Source organism: Myotis daubentonii, chromosome 10, assembly GCF_963259705.1.
Source record: "Myotis daubentonii chromosome 10, mMyoDau2.1, whole genome shotgun sequence".
In the NCBI taxonomy this organism is placed as follows: Eukaryota; Metazoa; Chordata; class Mammalia; order Chiroptera; family Vespertilionidae; genus Myotis; species Myotis daubentonii.
Genome location: NC_081849.1, coordinates 21,472,368 through 21,485,156, shown reverse-complemented (window position 1 = coordinate 21,485,156; position 12,789 = coordinate 21,472,368). Strand labels below are relative to the sequence as shown.

At 42.4% G+C, this 12,789-nt stretch overlaps 1 protein-coding gene across 3 annotated transcripts in view; it reads left to right on the top strand.

Moving 5' to 3' along the window:
* Window positions 1-12,470, top strand: part of ZNF800 (zinc finger protein 800) — a 55,956-nt gene extending 43,486 nt beyond the window's left edge. For all 3 annotated transcript variants that reach the window (XM_059711706.1, XM_059711705.1, XM_059711704.1), the window contains one exon: window positions 11,388-12,470. In XM_059711706.1, the coding sequence (XP_059567689.1) occupies window positions 11,388-11,568 (181 nt within the window). In that variant the 3' untranslated portion in view covers window positions 11,569-12,470. The remainder of the gene's footprint in view (window positions 1-11,387) is intronic.
* Window positions 12,471-12,789: the final 319 nt, after the last annotated feature.

Below are 12,789 nucleotides of genomic sequence, written 5' to 3'. Positions count from 1 at the left end.
TCACCCAGGCTGGCCAGGCACCCCAGTGGGGACCCCCACCCTGGTCCAGGACACCCTACAGGGCAAACCAGCCGGCCCCCACCCATGCACCAGGCCTCTATTCTATATAGTAAAAGGGTAATATGCCTCCCGGCACCGGGATCAGCGGAGCCGAGAGGCCTCCCGGCACCGGGATCAGCGTGACGGGGCAGCGCCCAAACCCCCTGATCGCCCTGTGGCTCTGTGTGTGACGGGGCGAGGCCACAACCTCCCTATCCACCCTGCTCTGTTCTTGACAGGGGAAGGCGCCCCAACCCTCTGATCAGCCCTGCTCTGTGCCTGATAGGGGAGAGCACGGGCCCTGCTCTTTGTGTGACGGGGTAGAGCCATAACCTCCCCATCGGCCCTGCCCTGAGTGTGAGAGTGGCAGTGCCCCAACCCCCTGATCGGCCCTGCTCTGGGTGATAGAGGGCGGTGCCCCACCCCCTGATTGGCCCTGCTCTGTGCGTGACAGGGTACAGAGCCCCAACCCCCCTGATGGGCCCTGCTCTGTGTGTGACGGGGGCAGCACCCCAACCCCCTGATGGGCCCTGCTCTGTGAGTGACAGGGGGCAGTGCCCCAACCCCCTGATCGGCCCTGCTCTGTGCGTGACGGGGTGGCGCCACAACCTCCCCATGGACCCTGCCTTGAGTGTGACGGGACGGTGCCCCAACCCCCCAATTGGCCCTGCCCTGATCGTGACTGAGGGTGGCATCACAACCTCCCAATCTCCCTGCTCTGTGCATGACAGGGGGCGGCGCCCCAACTCCCCAATCGGCCCTGCTCTGAGCCCAACCAGGGGCTGCACCTAGGGATTGGGCCTGCCCTCTGTAACAGTAAATAAAAACTAGGTTCTGCATTGTCATACATGTTTCCGTGACCCTCCCAATTTCTTTTTATTGACTTTATTGGGGTGACACTGGTTAACAAAATTATACAGGTTGCAGGTGCACAATTCTACAACACACCATCTGTACACTGTATTGCGTGTTCCCCACCCCAGGTCAAGTATCCTTCCATCACCACTCACCCCCTGTACCTCCACTGACAGCTGCCAACCTGCTCTCTGTCTATGAATCTGTCTCTATTTTGCTTGTTTGTTCATTAGATTCTACATATGGGTGAAATAATATGGTATTTGTCTTTCTCTGACTGGGTTATTTCACTTAGTATAATGCTCTCCAGGTTTATCCATGCTGTTGCAAAGAGTAAGATTTTCCTTCTTTTTTATGGCCAAGTAGTTGTGTAAATGTACTACAGCTTTTTTATCCATCCATCTACTGATGGGCACTTGGGCTGCTTCCAAATCTTGGCTATTGTAAATAATGCTGCAGTGAACATAGGGGTGCATATATTCTTTTGAATTAGTGTTTTCGGGTTTCTTCGGATAAATTCCCAGAAATGAAATTGCGTTCTTTCACCTCCTTTTTGAAGGGAGAACCTAATAATAAAACTAGATTTTTGCCATCTAGATAACTACCAGAGTTCAAGTGGAGATTTTTGTCAACTTTGAAACTGAAATGAAGCAGCCTATCTACCCTGCCTGGGCCAAGGGATACTTACAAGGGTATGCAAAATGACTTCTAAGAAGGCAGCCCTGTTCAGGATACAAACCATTAATTTAATACTGAAAGCATAGGTCTGTATCCCATCCGAGCTATCCAACTTTTGATTAACTTAAAATATGCCTTTAAAGGGAAGATAATCCAAGGAGACTGTCAAATTTCTATAGAGCAAATTATATGGGTACCTTATGTCCCTTGAAAACTGAAGTCAATAGAAGTGCTGACAGACTTGAACTAGAAGAGAATAGCAATAATAAAACAACATTTTATTATAATCTACAGTAAAATGAGGAAAAACCTTTAAAGTTTTCTGTTTTGCTTTGAAAATGGTTTCCTTTTGTTTTTTTGAACTTCAAATTAATAATAGGCATTAGCATAAACCTCATATCTATGTCAAAATAACACAAGGCGCATTGCTGTAGCACAGAATCATTTTAAAAATATATTTTATTGATTTTCTACAGAGAAGAAGGGAGAGGGATAGAGGGTTAGAAACATCCATGAGAGAGAAACATCGACCAGCTGCCTCCTGCACGCCCCCCAGGGGGGATGTGCCGGCAACCAAGGTACATGCCCTTGACCGGAACCGAACCTGGGACACTTGAGTCCGCAGGCCGACACTCTATCCACTGAGCCAACCCGGTTCGGCGAGAATCATTTTAAATCAAAACTTAACTGATACCTGTATCAAATATTTCTTTTTAAATAATTTGTTTTTAAACATTGATTTTTTTTTCTAGCAAGCCTCTTTATACCCATTTTTACCTCAGTAAATCACTAAGAGGTTATTGAATAAAGGTAATATCTATATTTAGGTTTTTCAAGGATTGTAACATAAATGAACAGTGGAATGTGTTTAGAATATATACTTTCCACATTGAGGACTTCATTTGCTTAATAACTTCCTTTATATTTGTTAATATTCTTTCTCATCCTATGCCAACATTTTACAGGTAAATTTTATTTAGAAATCTCTCCCAAGATTTATCAGTGTTATAATTAAACACAAACACAATTTTTATAAGATAATGAATTCCTTTATATTGCATACAAGATTGCTAGATCACTGAGAGATAGAGGATAGTTTTCTTTGTTCTGATTTGACTTGTGTTTTTTTTTGTACAGCGCAATCCATAGCACTCTATTTCATTAACCAGACCCAATTCCAGACTTAATCAATGGAAAAGTAAAACTGGTACCTCTTGAATTAAAAATTACATCTAGATGCATATTGATCTTGTATTTGAGCCTGTTCAATCACTTTTGATATATTACTAGCATGTCATTGTCACTCCTTTGTATTCTATGAAGAACATTTGGCAACCCAGTATTTAAAAAATATTTCTAACATTTTTGCCAAGTTACTATTTAAAATCAAACTGTGTCTAAATTTATCATCCTGCTACCAGAACTGACTCCCTTGCTGACTTTGTTTTGTCCATGCTATCATTGTCATTTTGCTTATCACAGATTTTAAAGTTCTGTTTCTCCTATGAATATGTACTTGACTACTCCAAACCATGCTGACCCCTTCCTCTGATAAACTTAAAACACTTATCATTTATTTTTCGCTATCATTTTTTGTTATTATAGCATTATTGTGTAATCACAGTGTCCCCGTTTTTAGACTAAAGCCTTTTGAGACCCAAGACTGACAGTTTTACAGTGTAGCATTAGGTTATGAATGAGGGGGTCCCAGGCCTGTCTGTCCCCATTCTCTGTTCCTGAGGAGTCAGTCATTTGGTTTCTTCTCAGTGTCCTCCTCATGTCCTACTTTTATTGGTCTAAACTTCATATTGCTCAACTTTTGGCTACTGTGATTCTGTTAGTATCTTGTGTTTATGAAGATTATGGATGATTTTTGGAGATTCTTGGGATAATTTTATGGGGATACAGGGGAGATTTTTTTTTTTAGCTTTTTTCTACCTCGGGATTCATTTTTAAACTGTACCACAACATTTCTTACCTCTTTATAATTCCTTCTAATAATATTTATTCATTTGTCAAAATATGTTTTGACAGTCTATATATCTTAGAAGCAATAGTCTGGATATATAAAAAAGGAGGATTAACCAGACTTTTACTTTTGGTACAGAATAAAAAGAAGAAAAACTATCAATTTCATAAAAATACATTTTCTTCCCATACTCTCTTGCTTACTATGTTGCTTTTATAGCCTGATGGGAACAGAGCAGGCAGAAATGTAAATAATTATAATGTCATATTATATATGTCACTGCAAAGTAAAGCTTATTTTATTTAGCCACCTGGCACTTTGTACATACCTTCTTTTGAGCCATAATTCTGTTGAATTGTAGATGGGACTCTAGAGATTTAGTATAATCTCATTTTAAAACGGAGAAAATTGAGGTAAGTGATTGCACAAGGTCACACATGTAGTTAATGAAGAAGTCAGGAATAGAGGCCACCTATCTCTTAAAGATTACTTTAGTAGGTGATAACATGTACATGTAAAAAGATAAAACAGTACAAAAAGGTGTACTGTGAAAGGTAAGTCTTCATCCTACCCCATCTCCCACTTCTCTCATTCTCTTCCCCAGGGTCAAGAACTTACCAGTTTCTTGGGCTTTCTAGAGCTGTTTTATGTATATGTACCCATATAAATGTCATTCCTCGTCACGCAAATGCTGGCATATTGTACACACTTTTCTGTACCTCATTTTTTATCTTGTTTTAACAATATGTCTGAAAATTGTAGAAACCAGGTATTTTTATTCCTTGGTCCATGAACTTTCCATTTTTTACTGTATTGCCTATCATTCAGACATCCAGTTTTTGCTAGTGGAAATAAAGTGTTAAGTTGTTCTTTGTTTCCAGCATATCAATTTGAATACCACATGTGCAATATAATGTGTTCCACATTTTTATCAGAAAGAGATCATGGTCATTGATTTATTCTATGATAAAGGTTGAAGTTAAAAAATCGTAAGTGAAATATATATAATTACTGCTAGTTACAAAACATAGCTGATTGGAATATTTGCTATTCCATTAGATAAAGAAATGGCAGTGAAGTTTTTAGGGAAGTAATTTACCTTTGGACTTGTGTAAAAACCTGTGTGCTATGTGCAAAAACAGTTTAATATCTCAGTGCCAGTGAAAAGCAATGATTTTATAAATATCAAACCACAAATGTTTACCTTCTAAATTTTAAAATCTTCACCTTCATATAAAAAAATCACAGAAATAAATTATTTGTTAATTGAAACAGTTTTTAACTATTTTTTAATGTTCTTGGTAAGATTAATAATCTGTATAAAAATATATCCTCAATTTTGATCATTTTGGATTTATTTTGGCCAACTTACCTATCAATGCAATTACTTTATTTTTCAGAGTTATTGATAACTATTAGAACTCCTTGATTTTAGCACTTTTGCATCAAACTGTATAAAAAATGACAAATTCTTTTTTTAAAAGTGTCCCATGCCAAATGTCCATTATAGGATTCATAGAGTAGAGATTAAGTATTTATATTTGGGCTAAATAATTTAATTATTCAGTAACCCAACGTTCTCCCTAAAAATTTACTGAGTATTTCTCTCTGAAAAATAGTATCAATTATAACTTCATTACTGATTAGAAAAAGTTAATCAGATTAAAAGTGTTTTTTTTATTTTTTAAAAATATATTTTATTGATTTTTTACAGAGAGGAAGGGAGAGAGATAGAGAGTTAGAAACAATGATGCGAGAGAAACATCGATCAGCCGCCTCCTGCACACCTCCTACTGGGGATGTGCCCGCAACCCAGGTACATGCCCTTGACCGGAATCGAACCCGGGACCTTTCAGTCCACAGGCCGATGCTCTATCCACTGAGCCAAACCGGTTTCGGCAGTATTTTTTAATAATACTGTCACAATAGTTAAAATTTAGTAGTAGAACAAATAAAATTGTATCCTGGAGGTTTGTAGCATTAGTGCAGCTTTTGTGTGTGTTATCCTCAGCTCTTGACATGAGGTCCTATTGGTTCTTACTGTGCTCTGACTTTGGAATTCTTGGTGTAAGATTGTAAGATTGTGACCTAAAATCTTGTCAAGAATTGTGATAAGTTATGCTAGGACCTGGCTGTACTTATAGGTCTCTCTCCTATGGAGATATTATCAGAAAACAATGACAAGCAAAACACTCCAAATAGGATAAAACAAAACAAAACACCCTAAGTAACTGCATATTGTGTATATTTGTGGACATGGGAAATGTCTTGATATATATTTTTTTAAATATATTTTATTGATTTTTTTAAAAAAATGTTTTATTGATATTTTACAGAGAGGAAGGGAGAAGGAGAGGGATAGAGAGTTAGAAACAGCGAATCAGCTGCCTCCTGCACACTCCCTACTGGGGATGTGCCCGCAGCCAAGGCACATGCCCTTGACCAGAATCGAACCTGGGACCCTTCAGTCACAGGCCGATGCTCTATCCACTGAGCCAAACCGGTCAGGGCGGAAATGACTTGATATTTATTCTTTAGTAAAAGTTTATATGTCCAAGTTCTACTTGAACTTTTTGTTTAGGTGACTAATCCTTTTGATAAGTGAAACAATACTTATTTGTGCCATTAAAAAACATATTCAACTTCTCTGAACACTATGTTTTGTTCCTCCTTTTCCCATCATTTCCATTTCTAATTAAATGGTTCTACTGTGCATGTGTGTATGTGCACGTGAGTGGGTGTGCATATTTGAAGTCACATAACCATGTAGTTTGAGGATGGTGAGCAGGAAGACAGAGGGCAGGCTAGCCTCCCTGCCAGGCCTCACAGGTAACTTCGACATGGCTACTTTCTAAGGCTGGCCCTGATTATTCACCTGGCAAGGTGATTGGGTGGGAGAGGACTGTCACTCTAGCCTTGTAGATACTGGTGTATAAATACCACAATGCTAGTTTTTAAAATTTGCAATGAGAAGTATTAGGCACACTTACTTCTCATATTTATGGTTCAATGTATTTTCTTAGTGGACAAATCTACATGGAAAACTAAATTACATTCATAAGATTGCTTGATGAGCATTGGGTCAGCTCTCTGATCAATATCAGGAAGCTCTGGTAGTGTGATACGTTCATCTTTCCCATAGGAAGATAGAGGGTGGGGCAAAAGTAGGTTTGCAATTGTTAGTATAGACTATAATATAGTAAATAATATAAGAATAAACTCTGTTTTGCGTACTCACAACTATAAGCCTACTTTTGTCCCATCCTGTACTTGCCACTCAGACCAGATATTTTTCAATTTTTAGAATTATCCTTTCTATTAGACCAGGGCGCAGGCACATGGCCAGTTTTTACTTTTTTGGTTTCATTTCTTACAGAGTTACTGTAGACCAGGGGGTCCTCAAACTACGGCCCGCAGGCCACATGCAAATACAAATATTGTATTTGTTCCCGTTTTGTTTTTTTACTTCAAAATAAGATATGTGCAGTGTGCATAGGCATTTGTTCATAGTTTGTTTTTTTGTTTTTTTTTTAACTATAGTCAGGCCCTCCAACGGTCTGAGGGACACTGAACTGGCCCCCTGTTTAAAAAGTTTGAGGACCCCTGCTGTAGACTATCTCCTTTAGTACTTTTTCCTATTAGAGTTTATTAAAATTGCACTAATGTATGTAAAACACTTAATCTAATGCCTGGCATATCAGTAAATAAATGATAACTAATATTAATAAGTGTAACTGGTGTTGAATTCAGGTCATCTTGATACTTGTAATGTCAAAGACAGTCTTTTATGCCACTTATATAGATGATTGATCTATCTCATCTTTTACATTTTTTTATCCTTTAATTCTTTTTAACTCCTTAATGTCATTTACTCTTAATATTGAATCCATAAGCTAATTAGGACAGTCAGTTTTGGCTCTGCATGATTTTGCTACTATTTTGTTTTTGACATTTTGATTTTTTCAGAATTTTAGTTTCTTGTTTCAAAATACTCTATTCCCCATAGTTCCCCTATCTGTAATGTGAATTTAATGAAAGAGATGACCTTCAAGTTATTGCTCCGCCTTAGGGGGAAAAATATACCTTTATATCTTATTTGAGTAAGTGATGTCAGTTGTAGTCCTTTCCGTCTACTCATGCTTACCTCCATTCCAGGCTCTGCTTGCATTCTTTCCCACCGAGTGTGACGGTATTTAGAAAGTGGTGGCAGCAGCTGAGGCCTCAGCACAGGGGGGTGGCCATGGAACTGGGAGGCAATGGTTGAGAAACAGAGGTGGACGTTTGATGATGGCGAATTCAGCAGTCAACAATGACATTACAGATCTGACAAATACACAATTGACAAATAAAAACTTTTTGTGTGCGAATGAGAACAGAAAGGAATAATTGAGATGAGTCCGTGGATCACTCCAGCAACAATAAGCCTTGTCAGCCTTCCCCTCTCCATGATGTGGCGATTACTTATTCTAAGAGTGGCAAAGGAGATTTGTGAGAACAGTGGGAAAATTGCCAGAGCTCCTTCTGGCCTTTGTAAAAATACAGATTATAGTGCATTTTTGAAGCTGGTGGTCTCAGAACCACACTCTGAGAACAGTCTTAGCAAACATTGTGGACGTTCAGAAAATGGATACATCATTTCAGACTGCAGTATTCAGGGAAAGCTTATCAAAATGGCTTTGGTCTGGGTCTTGAGGGATGGACATCATTTGACTAGATGAGAGGAGGGAAAAGACATTTTGTTGATGGGTGAAATGCCAAGAACAAAGGATCAGGTGGGAAATAATAGTGTATGTAGGGAGAGGGGAGAGTCAAGTAATTTGGTGCAAAGGTTCTTAAATACAGTCCATGAAGGAGAATTACGGCAGTGCCTCTATTAAGTTATTTCACTCCAGAGTTGGAAAAAGTGGGCACTATGCCATTTTTGTTCAGCACATGACTGGATGAAACTAGTATTGATGCCTCTCAGTGCACCAAGCTTCATGTTTTCATGTGCTCTCTGATGTCATCAAAGAATTCCATTTTACGATGTTTTTTGGAAATGGGAAAGAGTGTCAGCATCTTTAAAATTCTCTTGTTTTTCTCTCAATAAATATTCAAACAGGAGAAAAAATGATGGCACTTTGGGGGCAGATGTATACCTGGTGATGTTCATTAAGGACACATCATGGTGTTCCTGCTTTGGTAAGGAAAGGATAGCCACTCGTCATTGTGTCTTTTTATTTTCCATATAAGCAGCTGTCACCAGAGGTATTACCAAGAGGTATTACCAAGAAATAGGAACAGAATATGATGTTTTTCTCTCCCAGACAGAAATTTGCTGCCTTTCCAGAAGGCAGAGGAAAAAAATGTGACTTTAACTTGAGAGTCTTGGGGGAATGTAGTGTTCCAGTATAGAGGCTACTGTAACCTGACAAAGCATGCTATGGAATTCTGCATTTGTTCTATGTACCTTTGAGTCAAGGATTTCAGCACTTGTTGCCACGGAAAAAAATGTTACACTTGATTATCAGAAATGATGTCTGTGTTGCTGTCTCAAAGACCATATCACAATTTCAACTCAGTGGGCCCAAATTCACTGGAATTTACTACTGGGCAGAAGTATTTTTAATTATTTTTTTCAGGAAGTCACCTCTATTTTTCATGGAAAATGTGAGGGAGGCATCATCCTTTGTAAATAATGTTTTTATTTATTTCTTATGTTCAGGAAGTCAGTTTCCAGTGCAGTAAAATAAAGTACGTTGTGGATGCATTTCTGTGCTCGGGATGAATTTGAGCAAAGGAATGACAGGAAATTAGCTCATCTGAAGAATATGGTGGAAAGGGAAGTTTTGGCAGGACTGGGTGGGATGGTTTAGGGAGTCAGGTTAGCCCCTGTATCTGAGTTATTCTAATAATCTGAAGGTAATTTTCTAGATTGAGCTCGTGTGTTTGTGTGTGTGTGTGTGTTTGTGTGTGTGTGTGTTTAAATGTCTGCGACAATAGGCACTCAAAATGTCAAACAAATTGCTGTATGGATAGAAAGTTGGGCGATAGCCCCCCAAATAAATACTCTTCTGTTTCAAACCTGTTATGATAAATCATTTGGTGATAAGGTTTTAGGGGAGAAAATGCTTTTAAAAAAAGTTCATACAGCTTTCTTTTTGTTCAGGAGCAGTTGGTTAACACAAACTTTTGGCTTCTTAGGATTTTATCTTCATAAATTATATTTCTGATCATTTTTTTTTTTTTTACTAAAGGTATGCCTTTAGACATGATAACTTTTATTCAGTACCTTCAGAGGGAAGGAAACTTGCAGGATGGTGAGGTTTAAGTCACATTCCAATCAACATCGGAGTTTAGATTTGTTCATCATTAAGTTAAACCAATCTGACAACTCTGAGGTCACTTTGGCTTGAAATGTCACTGGAACTTGTGATGGATCTTCTGTCAATTCAATAACAGCCCTGGAACCCTGCCCCCATGTCATATTAGTATAATTTTATTTTCAACCTGTGTATTTTCCTGGAATATAGGTTAGCTAAACAGATTCCCTGCCCCCAATTTTTAATCTGTTATGTTTGGAAGACCAAGATGTTTAAATTCAGGCCCTAGTTCATTGTAATATTTTAGTTTTGCTCCTACTAAGTTCTTTCAAGTTAAAGAGAAAAATTATTGAATACATTGTTAAAACATTGGTATTATCTAAATATTTCTAAAATATGGTAATGTTTTTGTTTTTAGCAAACGTTGTGTTCCCAGGTCTGTGGAGATAATCAAATTAAGTGTGTTAGAAACCCAGAAAGCATTCCCTCCCCTCTCCCCAAAGTAGAAATGTTTAATAAAGGTGAGGTAGAACTTCAAAAAAAGATGGTTTTGATAAACTGTAATGGTTAAGGGATAAGTTGCTCTGTAATATTGTGATTACTTAGTAGAACTTTGAGGAGATAAACTAGTTCTGTAGGCCATTCATTAATCCTTAAAATCTTTTTATTTCCATCACTTTGCTGCACAACATGAAATAATTATTTTAATAAATTTGAATTGGGAGAAAGAATGAGTATATAAGAATAGAGAAAAATTCCTTTGAATTATCCTGTTTTTAAAATTTATTTGTTACTTTAATATTTTTTTATTTTTCAGTTAGAGTTGAGGTACAGCATAAGCCTGTATTTTTATTATAAAAATAAAATATGCTTATTGTTTACAATTTGGGCAATAAAGGTTACCTGCGGCCTCATCACCGGAGATAAGCAGTTAACATCTTGGAGTCTTTCCATTATTTTATACAGGTGTGGTGTGTTGTGTATGTATACACGTGCACACACAAGCATACACACACCACAATTGGGGATGAAACTTTTTTTTTATTCCATGTGGTACACTTTCCCAGATGATTGGGTATCATTTTTCATCACTATAGATTCTGCACCGAATACCCCGGGTGAAAATTTTGTATGCATTCATTATTATTGAAGGGAAAATCCTGAATTGGAATTTCTAGGGCAAAGGGCACTAACAAATGCGAGGGCGCGGATACACGTTCCTAACCGGCTGGAACGCGCCGCCTGTGACGCGGTCCCGACGGCACAGGTGCACCTCCGGGGCCGGCACAGGTGCACCTCCGGGCCGGCACAGGTGCACCTCCGGGCCGGCACAGGTGCACCTCCGGGCCGGCACAGGTGCACCTCCGGGGCCGGCACAGGTGCACCTCCGGGCCGGAGTGGCAGCCGGACCGGACCGCCTGTTGGGCGCGAGTGGCGCGCGGAGCTGGGGTCGCGGCTCTGGTGGCGGGAGGCGCCGGCGTTGCCCGTTTCTAACCGGCGTGTCTTTGTCTCTCTCCCTGGGGACCGCTGCCGCCCGGCCGAAGCCTCGGGAAGCCGTCGCCCCGCAGCGCCGCCCCGCGCCCCGCCGCCCCGGGGAGCCGCTGCCCGTCGGCGGCCGTCACCACGCGCCAGGCCGCCGCCAGCTGCCGCGCGAAGCTCCGCGGGGGCGCCGCCCGGGAGCGCCAGCTCGCCGCCCGCGGCCTCCGCAAGCCCGCGCCCCCGTGAGCCAGCGCCGCCGCCGGCCGGCGGGACGACGCCAGCCCCGAGCACAGCTCCGATACCTCAGGCGCCTCGCCGCGTCCCGCCCTCCAGGCCCTCCTCCTCCTCGGCGAGCTCCGCGGCCGCGCTCGCAGACCCACCCCCGCCCCGACGGCCCGGGCTCCCCCGGAGCGGGGCCCGCAGCCCCGGGGGCACCTGTGCCTTAGGGCGGCGGGGGAGGAGGCCTCGCCGGTGCCGCTCGCCGAGCAGGACTTCCTCCTCCCGCCTGCCCACCCCTGGCTTTGAGAACCCTGCCCCGGGCGCTGCCCTCCTCCCCCTCCTCCACGTAATTTATCGACTCCAGCAGTTCTTCTCGTTCGTTCTTCAAAGCCTAGACCCCGCGTTAGTCCTCGCCACCGCCAGCCCTGCCCGGAGCCCGACGATGGTGTCCATGGTGTGCACCCCCCCAGGGCCCCGGCCGTCGGCACGGTCTGCAGCTGCGGATGCATCGCTGCGGCGGGCCTTGAACTCCTGCTGGGCACCTCCTCTCCGGTGGCCATTTCCCGCTCCGAGTCAGCCCTGGCTCCCTCCCGCACCTCCCCGCTGCCCTCGGGGAGTGCACTGCGCGGGGGTGGCCGCGGGTGCTGCCCGGCCCGGCCCCGCCGAGGCTGAGCGCGGCCAGGTGTCCAGGACGGCCCTTCGCCCTCCGGTGAGACGCGGGCCCTCCAGCAGCGACCTGGGCGGGGCCGCAGCAGCCTGGCCGGACTGGCTTGGAACCGCTGCGCGGAGGCTGAAGCCCTTCCTGCCCGCCCCTGTCTCCTTTCACGCGTCGGACTTGCATTCTGGTGTGAAGGCCGCCCCTCCCTGCTTCTAATTCCTTCCCCTTCCCCTTCACTGATGTTACCTCAATAAAACTCTTGCAAGCTGAACCCTGCCTTGGAGTCTGATTCTAGGAGGACCTGAGCGGACACCTTATCAGACATTCCACCCTGATCACCATTGTCCTATCCTGCCCGATCCTTGGTCCGCTGACAGCTAATTCACAGACTTCATCTTTCCTCTCCTTATGAGCCCTTCCTGGATTTCCTCCCTTCCTTCCTAGCCGAGATCCCACGGCCCACCACTGTAATCACCTCCTGGAACGACAATGGTTTCAGCAGTCTTGAACCTGAATTCCTTCCAATGCACTTTTCTGTAAGATCCCAACCCTGACTGGGACAATCGGACATTTTCTTCAAGAAACGCACA